The sequence below is a fragment of the Cebus imitator genome, unplaced genomic scaffold (genome assembly GCF_001604975.1).
Source record: "Cebus imitator isolate Cc_AM_T3 unplaced genomic scaffold, Cebus_imitator-1.0 Scaffold76, whole genome shotgun sequence".
Taxonomy (NCBI): domain Eukaryota; kingdom Metazoa; phylum Chordata; class Mammalia; order Primates; family Cebidae; genus Cebus; species Cebus imitator.
This window is the reverse complement of record NW_016107391.1, coordinates 201,095-217,598: the sequence shown is the minus strand read 5'-3', so window position 1 is coordinate 217,598 and position 16,504 is coordinate 201,095. Positions and strand designations below refer to the sequence as shown.

At 41.0% G+C, this 16,504-nt stretch overlaps 1 protein-coding gene across 2 annotated transcripts in view; it reads left to right on the top strand.

Annotated features, from left to right (window-relative positions):
- The window catches only part of DENND5B (DENN domain containing 5B), a 191,112-nt gene that overhangs the window by 110,685 nt on the left and 63,923 nt on the right, over positions 1 to 16,504 (top strand). For both annotated transcript variants that reach the window (XM_037739864.1, XM_037739863.1), the window contains one exon: positions 14,201 to 14,388. In XM_037739864.1, the coding sequence (XP_037595792.1) occupies positions 14,201 to 14,388 (188 nt within the window). The remainder of the gene's footprint in view (positions 1 to 14,200; positions 14,389 to 16,504) is intronic.

The following is a 16,504-nucleotide window of genomic DNA, read 5'->3' as shown; positions in this document are numbered from 1 at the left end:
AAGAACAGAAAATCAAACACCGCATGTTCTCACTCATAGATGGGTGTTGAACAGTGAGAACACATGGACACAGGGAGGGGAGCATCACACACTGGGGTCTGTCAGGGGGAACTAGGGGAGGCACGGCGGGGGGTAGGGAGTTGGGGAGAGATAGCATGGGGAGAAATGCCAGATATAGGTGATGGGGAGGAAGCCAGCAAATCACACTGCCATGTGTGTACCTGTGCAACAGTCTTGCATGTTCTTCACATGTACCCCCAAACCTAAAATGCAATTTAAAAAAAGGAGAGTACAAGAAAGGAGCCCTGAAAAAATTTTGTAAAATACAAAAGGTAGGAAAAAAAAAAAAAAGATCCACTCCCATAAAACATGTAGGGTAAAGTCTGTTTAAACATTCCAATTTCATTCAGACTTCCTCCTTAATACTGTGTCAGCCTTAACACTTTAATATATTATCATTCTAATTGTAGCCTGCATTAAGACTGTAAGCCACTGTGTTGAGGCAGTGGCTTATGCCTGTAATCCCAACACTTTGGGTGGTTGAGGCAGGAGGATCAGTTGAGCCCAGGAGTTTGAGACCAGGTTGGGCAACATGTCAAAACCCCATCTCTACTAAAATATAAAAATTAGCAAGGCCATAATGGTGCATACCTGTAGTATCAGCCACTACAGGGGCTGAAGTGTGAAGATCTCATGAGCCTGGGAGGTGGAGGTTTCAGTGACTGGAGGTTGCGTCATTGCACTCCAGCCTGGGTGACAAAATGAGACTGTAACTAAAAAAATTAAAAGAGAAAAAAACTTTACTAGAAGATTTTGGCGCAACAGTATATAAAGGCTCTTAAATGAGTCCCAGAAGCTTCTCTTCTTTGCCCCTTTATTATTTGACCCACTCCTGTACATTCGATTTTGGGTGTTTAGCAAGGTGTCCTGGTCCTTTTGTCTTTATCCTGATTAGCTTGGCTTACCATATCCCCAAGCAATTCCAGATCATGTTTCTAATTACAATCTTTGCCTTCTTACATCTTAAATTTCTCTATGCTGGGGCAAATAGAGCAGATTTGTTTGGGCCCTTTAATGTTGGGAAACCATCTGAGGGTCTTTATAGTCCATGCAACCTTCAGTAATACTATATTAAGACTTTTGTTTCAGGCCAGGCACTGTGGCTCATGTCTGTAATCCCAGTACTTTGGGAGGCTGAGATGCGTGGATCACCTGAGATCAAGAGTTTGAAACCAGCCTGGCCAACATAGGGAAACCCTGTCTCTACTGAAAATACAAAAATTAACTGGGCATGGTAGTGTTCACCCATAATCCCAGCTACTCCGGAGGCTGAGACAGGAGAATTGCTTGAACCCAGGAGCTGGAGGTTGCAGTGAGCTAAGGTTGCTCCACTGCACTCCAGCCTGGGAGACAGGGCAAGACTCCCATCTCAAAAAGAAAAAAAAGACTTCTGTTTTCATCTCATCAAGGTCTGTTTTATTCATCCCATTTGTTAATAAACACTTAAAAATTTACATCCTGCTGGAATGAGTTCTTTGACTCACTATTAATGTTTTTATTAGCATCTGTAAGATGAGAGGAAGAGGAGATAGCAAATTCAATAAGGCTTCTCATACTGTTAGATTTTGCAGCAGTAAAGTTACATGAAGTGCCCACATAAAAGGAACCTCCCTAACTGCATTTGCCCTGGGTAAGGGACATATTCTGTAGGTGAATATCCAGATTGTTATAAGTCCCATGTGGCTTTTATGCAAAGCATAGCAGCTTCTTCATCTGGGGTGTTCCCCTTAAAATTTATAGGGAGAATTGGGCAGTCTCCCTTCTCAGGGTAAGCAGACTTTCAGTAGCTTTTATCCAGTCCTTGAGGCTGGCTATTCCCTCAAGGACTGGATAAAATAGTTCAGTTAATTTCTGACTGAATAATCACCTTTGTGTCTAGATCACATATTGCCATCTGTGATTGTTCCATAGTGAGCTGTGGGCCCTGTGTGAACCAAAGCATGTTCTTCCACTCTGCAGCATTTAAAAATAAAGATACTGCTTCTAAATTAGTTACTCTAGTAGGGATTTTTCAGGAAGTGCACGATACTTTTCTATAAAATGAGACAACTTCACATGATATCTAGTTTCTTTTGAGACCAGGAGTTCAAGACCAGCCTGGCCAACGTGGTGAAACTACGTCTCCACCTGCCTGTGGCCTGGTATGGTGGCTCACGCCTGTAATCCCAATCCTTTAGGAGGCTGAGATGGGCAGAATGAGACTGAGCGAGACTCCTTCTCAAACACAACAAAATTATGTGGCAACAACAAAGAGTGCCTCTGAGATCTTTGGTCACCAAAAGGTAGTCCACATGGGGGAAAGACAAAACCAGGAAACTATGGAATACCTGAGGGTGTTGGTGAGGAAATGCCCAGCCAGTTTACACATAAATTTTTCTGTAGGGAGTGGCTTTGAGGCAAGTTGTCAAGCTAGGACCAGGAGAAATCCAAGCTTAGTCCAGCATCGAGGTCTGATCTAGCACTCTTTTAAATTTCATTTTAGCTTTTACATAGAACAATAACCAAGGGATTTTATTTATTTCAGTGACCCCACTCCCTGGGAGGTGGATTCATCTCTAAATTCCATTGGTTACTTTTATCTTTAATAATGGTTCCAGCACAGCTGCTGCTCCATACCATTAGTGGCCACACAGGAATTAAAAGTTTCTAATTCCCTACTCTCTCATTGTCCCTCTTCCCAAACCACAGGTTTCCATGAGACTGAGCTGTTCTAACAAATCCTACTTTTTCTGACACCTGAGTGAGAGGGTCTTTTCTCCCCAAACCTGTCAATTTCTTTTTTTTTTTTGAGACAGAGTTTCACTCTTGTTACCCAGGCTGGAGTGCAATGGCATGATCTCGGCTCACCGCAACCTCTGCCTCCTGGGTTCAGGCAATTCTCCTGCCTCAACCTCCTGAGTAGCTGAGATTACAGGCACGTGCCACCATGTCCAGCTAATGTTTTGTATTTTTAGTAGAGACGGGGTTTCACCCTGTTGACCAAGATGGTCTCGACCTCTTGACCTCGTGATCCACCCGCCTCGGCCTCCCAAAGTGCTGGGATTACAGGCTTGAGCCACCGCGCCCGGCCAAACCTGTTAATTTCTGATACCAACTGGATGCCCAACAGTTCGATTCATTTCTAACTGAATGTCAGACTCCACAGGTTTAAGAGTTCAGTCTCACAAGACTGTCCTTACTTCTGATGCCAGCCACAAATGAGGTATCAGGTGTCTTGGCTTATTTGTGTTACTATAAAATAATACCTGAGGCTGGTTAATTTATAATGAAAAGAAGTTTGGCCTGGTGCAGTGGCTTACACTTGTAATCCCAGCACTCCAGGAGGCTGAGACTGGCAGATCTCTTGAGCCCTAGATTTCAAGACTAGCCTGGGTAACATGGTGAAACCCCATCTTCTACAAAAAAATAAAAAAAATAAAAATATTAGCCAGGCCTGGTGGCGTATGCCTGTAGTCCCAGCTATCCGGGAGGCTGAGGTAGAGGATCACCAGACCCCAGGAATTAGAAGCTGCAGTGAGCCATCATGTCACTGCACTACAGCCTCATGACAGAGCTTGACGCTGTCTCAAAGGAAAAAGAAAAGAGGTTTATTTGGCTCAAGGTTCTGTGCATGTGCTAGCATCTGCTTCTGATGAGGGCCTTAGGAAGCATGTACTCATGGTAGGGGGTGAAGGGAAGCCAGAATCACATGCCAAGAGGAAGGAAGCAAGAGAGAGGAGAGAGATGCCAGACTCTTTTCAATAACCAGTATTCATGGAAAATAAGAATGAAAACTACTCACAACCATGAGAATGGCACCAAGCCATTTGTGAGAGATCCACCCCCAGGACGCAAACACCTCCCACCAGGCCTCACCTCCAACACTGGGGCCAAATAAACCATGTCCAAACCATAGCACCAGACCACATATGTTTTTTCTTGGCTGACTATAAATTCAGGGGTTCCCCAACACCATCCCCAACCCTCCAAGATCTATAAATTCCTAGAATGATTCACAGAACTCAAGACAGCACTTTACTTACTGCTAACTGGTTTATTATAAAGGATACAACTCAGGAACAGCCAAATGGAAGAGATGTGTAAAAAGTTTAGGGGCAGGTGCAGAGCTGCTATGCTTTCCTGACTTACCCAGCACCTTAATGTATTGGCCAATCCAGAAGCTCCTTTATTTCTTCTTTTTTTTTTTCTTTTTGAGATGGAGTCTGACTCTGTCACCCAGGCTGTAGTGCACTGGCATGTTTTCAGCTCACTGCAACCTATGCCTCCCGGGTTCAGGTGATTCTCCTGCTTCAGCCTCCTGAATAACTGGGATTACAGGTGCATGCCACGACACCCAGCTAATTTTTGTATTTTTAGTAGAGACAGTTTTCACAATGTTGGCCAGTCTGGTCTCGAACTCCTGACCTTGATTGATCCACCTGCCTTGGCCTTCCAAAGTGCTGGGATTATAGGCCTAAGACACTGCATCCAGCTGCCTCTGTTTCTTTCTTTAAATACATTTTTGTTCATTGCTATTTTCTCTAAGAATATTTTTAAGCTTTCAACTTATTAGCAAAAAATCTTAATTTTTCCTTATTTTGTTGACCTGTTATATCTGTTTTGTCCTCCTCTTCATTTCTAATACTGTTTGTGTGTTTTTTTTCCCAATTATTTTTACCTGAAGTTTGTCAATTACTCCATTTTGTTTGGTTGGTTTTTTTGAGATAGAGTCTTACCCTGTTGCCCATCCTGGAGTGCAGTAGTGTGATAAAGGCTCACTGCAGTCTTGATGTCCCTGGACTGGCGATCCTCCTGCTTTAGCCTCCCAAGTAGCTGGGACTACAGGTGCGTGTCACCATGCCTGGCTAATTTTTGTTACTTTTTGTAATGACAGGGCCTCACTGTGTTGCCCATACTGATCTGAAACCCCTGGACTCACGCAGTCCTCCTGCCTTGGCCTCCCAAAGTGCTGAGATCACAGGCATGAGCCACTGTGCCCAGCCCTGTTACTCTTTTTAAAAAGAACCAGCTTTTACCTTCATTGGTATCCTCTATTGTACCTTTGTTTTCTGCTTTATTAATTTCTGGTTTTGTTTTTATTATTCAGTTCTTTTTACTACTTTCTTTGGGCTCATTAAACCTTTCTCCCCACCTACCCACCAATATTAGCATCTTAAGCACTTGAGTCCTGTTTTAGGTACATCCCACAAGTCTTAATATCTGATATTTTCATTATCATTGAATTTAAAAAAAAATTTTTTTTTTGAGGCAGGGTCTTGCTCCATCACCCAGACTGGAATGCAGTGGTGTGGTCACAGCTCACTGCAGCCTCAGCTTCCCAGGCTCAAGTGATCCTCCAACTTCAGCCTCCCTAGTAGCTGGGACTATAGGTGCATGCCATCACACCTGGCTAATTTTTAATTTTTTTGTTGAGATGGGGCCTCTTTGTGTTGCCCAGGTTGGTCTTGAACTCCTGGGCTCAGGCAGTCCTCTCACTTTGGCCTCGCAAAGTGCTGAGATTAGAGGTGTGAGCCACCATACCTGGCTAGTCCTAAGAATTTTTAAATTTTCATTTTTTGGCCATTTGTCTTACTTTTCTGTCTCTCTCTCTTTTTTTTTATGTTTTGAATTGATTTAAATTTTTTTCTCATTGCAGTTTTTTCTGTTTAGTTTAGATGTTATATGCTCTTTCTCTTAATGGTAAATTTTGAGATTTTAGCATGAACAGTAAGTCTTGTGTTAAACAGAATCTTTACAGATACTATAAAATGCTTTAACTCCAGTCATGCCCATTGTGGCTTACTTGTTATGATTGTTCAGTTTTAATAATCCCTGAAATTAGACATTTTTATTCTATACACCTGGTTTTATTTACATTTACTCATAGTGACATTTTTTTTTTCTTTGAAACAAGGTCTTACTCTGTTGCCCAGGGCTGGAGTACAGTAGTGTGACCATAGCTCATTGTACCCTTGAACTCCTGGGCTCAAGTGATCCTCCTGCTTTAGCATCCTGATAGCTGGGACCACAGGCACATGCCACCATGCTGGGCTAATTTTTTTCTTTTTCTTTTGTAGAGATAGGGGTCTCACTATCTTGTCCAGGCTGGTCATGAACTCCTGGGCTCAAGCAGTCCTCTGCCTCAGCCTCCCAAAGTGCTAGGATTATAGGTGTGAGCCACCTCACCCAGCCTCAATTATTATTTTTTGAAAATTCACATATTCATGTCCTAGAGATTTCTTCTGGGATCAGTTTTCTTCCTAACTTGTGTTCTTAGAAGTTCCTTTCCTGAGATAGCTTTCTCTATTAGATTTTGTTTTGTCCTTGTTTATGAAAAATAGTTCATTGGATGTTAAATTCTTTGTTAAAAGTTTTTTTTTTTTTTTTTTTTTTTTTTTTTTTTTTTTATATTTTTTTGTTTTTTTTTTTTTTTTTTTAATTTTTTTTTTTTTTTTTTTTGCTAAGTATTCTGAGGATAATATTCTATCATGTTCTGGTTTCCTGTGTTGCTGTTGAGAAGTCAGCTGTCAGTCACTCCCATTATCATTCAGTAGCCAGGAATCTGTCATTTCAACTCTGGTTATAGTTAAGATTTCCTGTCTTTGGTGTCCAATATTTTGACTGATTTATCTGAATGTGGCTTTCTTTATTTGTTCTGCCTGTGATTCATTGTATTTCCTGAAATCTAAGGATTAATGTCCTTTAGCATTTTGGAAAATTCTCAACTATCTTTGTAAATATTACTTTCATGTATCTTTTTCTAATCCTCCTGAAACTCTAATTAAACATGTTAATCTGTCAGTCTTCCTATCTCTCAACCCCATTTTGTTTTTTTTTTTTTTGAGACAGAGTCTTGCTCTGTCACCAAGGTGGAGTGCAGTGGTACAATCCTAGCTTACTGCAACCTCCGCCTCCCCGGTTCAAGTGATTCTCCTGCCTCAGCCTCCTGAATAGCTGGGACCACAGGTGCATACCACCACGCCCAACTAATTTTTGTATTTTTAGTAGAGACAGGGTTTCACCATGTTGGCTAGGATGGTCTCAATCTCTTGACCTCGTGATCTGCCCTCCTTGGCTTCCCGAAGTCCCCGTTTCTGCTGGGATTACAGGCGTGAGCCACGGTGCCCTGCCTCAGCCTCGTTTTCTATGTGTCTCTGTACTGCATTCTGGGTAATTTATCCACACCTGTCTCCTACTTTATTCTCTTTTTACCTGTGTTTAATCTATACATAGCCCTTTCTTTGACATTTTTTGGTCACAATGAAGCTTATTACAGACAAACATGTTTAGGTTGGGTGGCCCAGGTGGTGTGGTAGCTTCACATTGATGTCATACTGAGGACAAGAGTCAAGCATTCCATGATTAGAGACTTCACTTTTGCTTCAGAAGCTGCCAGGGGCTGTGCCTTTTATTTTCTAATGCCATAGGTCATTGTTGGCAATACCTGAGATGAATTTCTGTGAAACTAGGACAATAAGCCAAATTATGCATGTGTCTGAGGCCTCAAAGCCAACATAATTCAGATAGTACTCAGTCATATTGGGCCAGGCCTGTGGCTCACGCCTGTAATCCCTGCACTTTGGGAGGCCTGGGGTGGGCGGATTACTTGAGGTCAGGAGTTTGAGACTAGCCTGGCCAACATGGTGAAACCCTGTCTCTACAAAAATACAAAAATTACTCTGTTTCCTGCCACCATGTAAAGAAGGTCCTTCTGCCATGATTGTAAGCTTCCTGAGGCCTTCCCAGCCGTTCAAAACTAGACAGCCCCTGGAACTGGAGCCATTCTCTTCAGGATTAGAATACCCCTTGCTCCTGCAGAGACTGAGGACTTGGTTGAGATAGAGTCTCACTCTGACACCCAGGCTGAACTGCAATGAGGTCATCACAGCTCCTTGCAACCTTGAACTCCTGCCCTCAAGCAATCTTCTCATCTCAACTTCAAGTTACTGGAAATATAGGCATAAACCACTGTACCCAGCTAAATTAATTTTTAAATAATGAAACTTTGCCTTTGAAATGCTTGACATAAATAATTGGTCTACTTGTTTTGGGATATAGTTGTCATCGTGCAGTAGACTTTGAATTGCTTACAAATGGGAAATCAACAGGCAAAGTATCACCAACTGAGTAATTTAGGAAGAATAGAATTGTATTTGGTGCACAGTTCCTGAGGCTAAAAGTCCAAGAGCATGGACCCGTCACCTCATGAGCATCATCCTATGGCAGAAGGAGGAAAGATAGAGAAAATGGGGGCCAACCTCTCGCCTTTTATAACTAACTCAATTCCATGATAATGGCCTAATCCATTCATGGGGAAGAGCCCTCAGGGTCTAATCATCTCCTAAAGGCCTCACCTCCAAATATCATCAACATGAATTTAGGGATTAAGTTTCCACTACATAAAATGTAGGGGACAAATTCAATCCACAGTATTTTCCATGTGGGATGAAAAGCATAACATTCCCTTATAGAAGACCATGAACATTTTTGGTAGACAGAACAAAAAACAGAAAGGTTTTTTACTGCGATGCAACAAATGTTTTTGAAAAAATAGTAAGTTCTAAATATAGTTTTTTTTTTTTTGAGATGGAGTTTTGCTCTTGTTGCGCAATGGCACGATCTCGGCTCACTGCAACCTCCGCCTCCTGGGTTCAGGCAATTTTCCTGCCTCAACCTCCTGAGTAGCTGAGATTACAGGCACGTGCCACCATGCCCAGCTAATGTTTTGTATTTTTAGTAGAGACGGGGTTTCACCCTGTTGACCAGGATGGTCTCGATCTCTTGACCTCGTGATCCACCCGCCTCGGCCTCCCAAAGTGCTGGGATTACAGGCTTGAGCCACCGCGCCCGGCTAGTTCTAAATATTTTTAAGGAAGAGAATGATTACTGTGAACTGGTATTTTCAGGAAGGACTTCTGAGAGCAGAACAAAAGTAACCTACATTTTTGACATTTCTTGCGACGGGTTGGGGAAAAGCATTAAATAAAGATGACGTTATGCAGACACAGAAAAAATAATGATTTGCAAGTATGAGGTTTCAGAAGAAATAAATGTTTTACTCAATTCAAAAACAAAAAAAATACAAAAAGTAGCCAGGCGTGGTAGTGTGTGCCTATAATCTCAGCTGCTGGGGAGGCTGAGGCAGGAGAACCACTTAAACCCAGGAGGCAGAGGTTGCAGTGAGCCAAGTTCATGCCACTGCACTCTAGCCTGGGCAACAGAGCGAAATTCCCTCTCAAAAATAAAAATAAAAAATCAGTCACAGCATCCAGGATCGTAAGTGTATAATCCTCCAGCTACATCAGTAAGTCCACCAGAGACACAGTAGATACCACCAGCTTCACATCTCCATTGGCAGTGCTTGGCAATGCATAAACCTTACTAGATACAGCTCCTGGTCTGCCCCACCATGGTTCCTGTGCTGCCAGCACAGCTCCAGACCCAGACTCCTCTGCTGCCCTTGAGGAGCTAACCTTACTCTCCACAGTGCTGCTAGTGGACAGCATGACAGGGGCTGAGGCAGCAGAGGCCATTGCCACCTTGGGATCTGTAACAGAGCAACTACTTAGCAAATTTTTGACAGTGTGTTTTTATTGTATAACAGTCAAGCATAATTTTTTTAATATCTACTTTTATTGCATTTTACATGCCTTAGATGTTAACATATTAATTTATAAAAGCACATTTACTGGCTACTCACCATGTAGTAGGTCATATGTTGAATGTTAACAATTCTGAGATTAAAAATACAGATATGTCCAGGCGCAGTGGCTCATGCTTATAATCCCAGCACTTTGAGGGGCTGAGGCAGGCAGATCACTTGAAGCCAGGAGTTCATCAAGACCAGCCTGGCCAACATGGTGAAACCCATTTCTACAAAAAAAAACATGAAAAATTAGCCAAACATGGTGGTGTATGGCTGTAATCTGAGCTATTCGGGCGTCTGAGGTACGAGAATCGCTTGAACCTGGGAGGCAGAGGCTGCAGTGAGCCTAGATCGCACCACTGCACTCCAGCTTGGACGAAAGAATGAGACCCTGTCTCCAAAAATAAATTTAAAATTTCAGATATTGCTCTGTAGGAGATGATGGCATATTAGGGAAGAGAGACCCTAAAGAGAGAATTATGATAGAATTGTAATCATTTTAGTGAGATGAATAATTCCTGTGATGGAAATAAAGATAGGGTACTGTTGAAGCATGTAGATAGCACTCTGGTGCTAAGAAGTGTTAGGGAAGGCTTTCCAAAGAAGCAATTGCCTGAGGAAAAAGTGGAACCTACCCAGGCAGTACAAGAGGAAGGGACATTCTGGGCAGAGGAAGAGGATATACAAGGGGCGCACGGCCTGTGAAACATGGACTGCAAGCAGATGGTCTTACTATACATATGGAGTGGTGGTAAGGAATGAGGCAGACAGGGGCCAAATCATGAAGAGCCTCATGTGCCATGCTGAACTGAGGACTGTCTTAAATATTAAAATAACTTATACATTCATCACTTTGAGTATCAATTATAAAAAGACTTTCCTAAAATATTTCAGTTTAAAAAAATGCTAAAAGAAGAAAACTCTGCCTTTTATTTCTTGATTCAATTAAAAAGAATTGTCTTGTTTCTGCTGAGTAATTGCATTATTAAAAAGTGTGTGGGCTGGGCGTAGTGGCTCACACCTGTAATCTCACCGCTTTGGCAGGCTGAGATGCGCAGATCACCTGAGGTCAGGAGTTTGAGACCAGCCTGGCCAACATGGTGGAATCCCATCTCTACTAAAAACAACAAAAAAAATTAGCCAGGTACGGTGGCATGTGCCTGTAATCCCAGGTACTCGGGAGGCTAAGTGAGGCAGGAGAATCATTTGAACCCAGGAGGTGGAGGTTGTAGTGAGCCAAGATCATGTCATTGCACTCCAGCCTGGGCAACAAGAGTGAAAACTCCATCTCAAAAAAAAAAAAAAAAAAAGTATGTGGTACTTCAACCAATCTTGAAGATAATGCAGATCTGAAGAGAAGAATAGACATAGAACACCCACAACACATGGATGGAATAAAATCTACGCATGTCTTTTTAAGTAATAGATACCCAGCAGAATTATATACATTCTTATCCCTCTCATCTGTTCATTCAAAAATATCATTTTAGCCTCTTTTATATGCCAGATACTGTGGTAAATACTGAAGTTATAAGAATAACAAAGGCCCCAATCCTTGGTTGAAGTGGATGGCCACAGAGCAGAATCTAAGGAGATTTCTCTGGATTTGGTCTTCATAGTATGTAACTATAAGTAACCGTCTCTTCCTATTCCTGGTGGGTTTTTGTTTTTGGGTTTTTGTTTGTTTTTTGAGACAGAGTCTCGCTCTGTCACCCAGGCCTGGAGTGCAGTGGTACGATCTCAGCTCATTGCAACTTCTGCCTCCTCTGTTCAAGGGATTCTTGTGCCTCAGCCTCCCAAGTAGATGGGATGACAGGCATGTGCCACTATGCTTAATTTTTGTATTTTAGAGACAGGGTTTTGCAGTGATGGGCAGACTGTTCTTGAACTCCTGGCCTCAGGTGATTCGCCCACCTCGGGCTCCCAAAGTGCTGAGATTACAGGTGTGAGCCACTGTGCTTGGCCTTTTTTTTTTTTTTTTTTGAGCTGGAATCTCGCTCTTTTGCCCAGGTTAGAGTGGAGTGGTGTGATCTCAGCTCACTGCAGCCTCCACCTCCCAGTTGAAGCGATTCTCCTGCCTCAGTCTCCTGAGTAGCTGGAATTACAGGTGCCTGCCACCATGCCCAGCTAATTTTTGTAGTTTTAGTAGAGACGGGGTTTCACCATGTTGACCAGGCTCCTGACCTCAGGTAATCCACCCTCCTCGGCCTCTCAAAGTGCTGGGATTACAGGCATGAACCACTGCACCTAGCGTGCCTTTTTTTGCATTTTGTTAGGATTCTGTTGAACTTAAGAGGAAAAAAAATGTAACATTAAGTAGTATCAGTAAATTTTAGTCAGCACTGGCTATGATTAGGCCCTGTGCTTCTATGGATAAAATCAGAGAAAATGGACACCACTCTGTCTTTAGGAAACCCACAGAGAGGAGAGACAGTACTAGGGCCACGTGCCGTAATGGAGTTCTGTGATAGTGCAGTACTTAAGTTAGTTCTTATTAGGGCACAGTTTCTACACCTACATCCAGCAAACTTCAGGGGTTTCAGGTCAACTTTTCATCCTTACCCCACGCCCAACCCTGGGGTAAAAACCCATATTGCCTGCAGTTCAAACATCTGCCTGATTATCCTAGCAGAGTGGTATTCTGATTGTCTGATTTCCTCTACTACCTGCCTCACCTACGCAGACAGAACCAGCTGTTTCAGCCTAGCTTCTTCTGTGGGCCTCAGCTGATAAAATGTGTGTGTCCACCTGAGGTAATTAGGTAAGTTCTTTGTGTTCATAGGACTGACCTCTACCTTTGAGGCCACCTGGTATTTGTTTTAGAAGTTATTCCTGTAAACAGGTTTTTACCTAAAATTTCAATCTTTATGAATCAAATAAGGAAAATTTTAAGTAAACTTGGGCTGTGGATAACTGATGATTTGTAACCAAAAAGGTAGTCATTTAAAATTATAAAATGACACAAGAAAAAAAATTAAATGGAAGACATCCTGTTTATGCTTGGTCAGGTGTTTTTTGAGTTTATGTAAATCAAAAAGACTCCCCTAAAGTCTTTCTCCCAAAGATTTTACTGTATTTGTTCACAATGGGTTCTATCCAAGGATTATTACAAGCCCACAATCCATTATCTTCAATTCTCAAATCCAAAAAATTCCCAAACATTCTTTTTGTAACTCATTCATCAGCAAAACCAAACATGAACCAAAGCGACCCTATTCATATTCTTTGATTATCTGTCCTACTGGGACATGTATGGTTTGCTGCAGAAATATTAATGTATTTGATTATAGGTTACTGCCCTAGATATCTGGTATATGTATGTGGTATATGCACCATATTGCTTTTCTAAATTAAAAAATCTGAATTCTAAAACATGTCTACTTCCAAACTTTACATAGGAATTATGGACATATGTAAGTATAAAGTAACCTTTACAGCGTGGTTTAAAAGTCCACTTTATTGTGGGCAGCTTTCAATTTTGATAAATTATTTAGTTCTTGTAAACAAAACAAAAACACCAATCCTTAATTTTCTGTTAACTCGAGAATACCCAGATATGATAGTTTTGTGGTTAGGGGTTAGACATAGGAATTGTGACTGTGAATGCATATATCTGTTTGACTTCTTGTACTCCCAAAATAAAGGCTGAAATAAATATAATCAGCTAACCAAAAGCTATAGCCATGATCATATATACTGTACAAGAAAAAATTTTGCCTCTGAAGGAGGTTGCAGTGAGCCAGGATTGTGCCACTGCACTCCAGCCTGTGTGACAGGGGGAGACTCTGTCTCGAAAAAAAAAGCAAAATGCCTCTGAATTGGGGATCGTGTGAGTATGCATGTATAAAAAAGTGATTAATAATGTTACATTGGCCAGGCACGTTGGCTCACGCCTGTAATCCCAGCACTTAGGGAGGCTGAGGTGGGTGGATCGCTTGAGGTCAAGAGTTGTAGATCAGCCAGGCCAACATGGAGAAACCCCGTCTCTACTAAAAATATAAAAATTAGCCTGGTGTGGTGGTGGGCACCTATAATCCCAGCTTGGGAGGCTGAGGCAGGAGAATCAATTGAACCCGAGATGCAGAGGTTGCAGTGAGCTGAGATTGCTCTATTGCACTCCAGCCTGGGCAACAAAGTGAGACTCCATCTCAAAAATAATAATAATAATGTTATACTCTATCTTGTACATTTTTAGTGGGATAAATGCCAGGAGCAGTTTTATTAGTTCTTGATTCCTCCACACTTTAAGAGAATATAAGTTCACATACCTATGATTTTAAGAAGCAAAGAGTGTGATGATGTTTCCCATCTACCCACACCCCGTTAAAACTATTCAAATGAAACCATTTAATCTTTAATTATAGTGAAATAGAACTGAACTATTTTCTGCATGATCACAAAGAAACGTTTACCTTTAACATAGAGATTTTTTTTCTTAAAATCCACATTTTCCAGCTTAATGAAGTTATGTTTTTATTTTTACTCTTTCCCTCCCTTTTTCTTTGTTCTGTGCAGATTATCAACGCCTGATGACTGTGGCAGAAGGAATCACCACACTTTTGTTCCCATTTCAATGGCAACATGTTTATGTGCCCATCCTCCCTGCTTCTCTGCTACATTTTCTTGATGCTCCTGTTCCCTATCTGATGGGCCTTCAGTCAAAAGAAGGAACTGACCGTTCTAAACTAGAACTTCCTCAAGAGGTAAAACTACAATGAATGATGAAGCATTTGCTGTTTGCTGATTTAGGTCAGGGTGATTTTTGTTAGATCACATAGTCTCTGTCCAAATTATATCTGTCTCTTTGACTCTCCTAACTCTCCAAGTAAGGCTAGGGGAGAGCCTGAGCTATAAAATGCAGGTTGTGACTCCATGTGATGACTACCACATAGTCATTAACTAAACCTGGTTCAGAACAAGACAGTGGCTGATTTTTACAATTATTAACTTGTGAAGATGGAGCAGTGGTAGCATGATCTTATTGCTTTATTATTCTAGTAATATATTTTTTTTTCTTCATTCATGTTATAACTTTCGTTTTTAAACAATACAGCCCAGGTTTTAACATCCTTTAAAATCATTGTATCAATTAAGGTGAATTTTATTCTGGACCCTATCAAATGAAAAGTAACATCTTGCAGCAAACTAGGGATAATGGAAATATCCAGTACTTCAGTATTCCCTGTTTTCTGATACAAGGCCAGTTATCAACCTGCTCTAAATATCAACTTGGCTTGATAGTTGAAATAAAAATTCTAACACCTAGCTTTTATGCCACCTTAAGGTTATTATACTTTCTGTGTGTTGTACTTTCAAATGTTGTTTTAAAAAAATAGGCTGGGCCTGGTGGCCCATGCCTATAATCCCAGCACTTTGGGAGGCTGAGGCGGGTGGATCATGAGGCCAGGAGATCGAGACAATCCTGGCTAACATGGTGAAACCCCGTCTCTACTAAAAATACAAAAAATTAGCCAGGTGTGGTGGCACTCTGGAGGCTGAGGCAGGAGAATCGCTTGAACCATGGAGGCGTAGGTTGCAGTGAGCTGAGATCATGCCACTGCACTCCAGCCTGGGTGACAAAGTGAGACTTTGTCTCAAAAATAAATAAACAAGAATTATTGAAAGCAGTTTGAATCTAATTTTTACCTATTGTTAGTGGTCCTGAGGATTACCGTGTAAAGCCTTTGAAATAAAACAGGGATGAGAGTGTGCCACAGCCTTTTAAAAAACATAAGATGATTAATTACTTTATATCACTAGCTATTTAATTTGTACCTTTCTTAATAAAATCTCATGCTGAGATTCACCTTTATTTGTTCTTATTTCCCATAGAAATTTTCCTTTTAATAAGTGAATTTAACACATTAAGCCACAGCCATTATATCCTGTAATAGTTCTCATAATCATCTGCTTGCTTTTATTCTAGTGAATATTTCCCCACAAAAATGAACATTTTTGCTCAAAGAAAAATAGCTTGATTCAGGTCACATAAGATGCATATACAGACTTGTTCTTTTTGAGCTTGTGCATCTTTTTCTTGTCTGTTTTACCTCTTTTCTCAATTCCTTGAATTTTCTTGTTTTCTCGTTGATTAATCTAGTATATTTTCTGCTCAAAGAAGTTAATCCTTTAAATTTTCAAGGAAAAAGAAATAGACTAGTCAAATACATTTGGTTTTGAAGACTTAAGGACATTTTAGTTTCTTGTTGAGTATCTGATATATTTTGTATGTTAATCATGTACTATTTTTATAAGACTATATGTATATTGTTTTTCCATTTTTTGTAACAATTGTTGAGAGATTTTTAAATGCCACCTTGATATATCTGTAGTTGGAAAACCTTTCCATCGCTATGCCTGTATGTATACATTAAAGATGAACAAATTTAGGGATTCTGAAAGCTCTTACAGTAATGTCTGTGATTTTCTAATTTTTAATTCAAGAGATCAACACTATTTAATAAATACACATACCCATCCATTCATAGAGTAGAATAATATGAAATAACCTGAATTAGCTGTGGAAATAGCAGTGCTTCTGTGTAGAAACTATAAATCAGGGCATCATTGTTTTATAAGGAAAGGCTAGTAGTCTATCACTTTGTTCTGGCATTATTTTACAATGAGGTGAAATAATCTGCTTCACATTATTTTGGGGAGGAATTGGATATAGAAATAGTCATTTAAAAAATGCCTTAAAGGCCGGGCACGGTGGCTCAAGCCTGTAATCCCAGCACTTTGGGAGGCCGAGGCGGGTGGATCACAAGGTCAAGAGATCGAGACCATCCTGGTCAACATGGTGAAACCCCGTCTCTACTA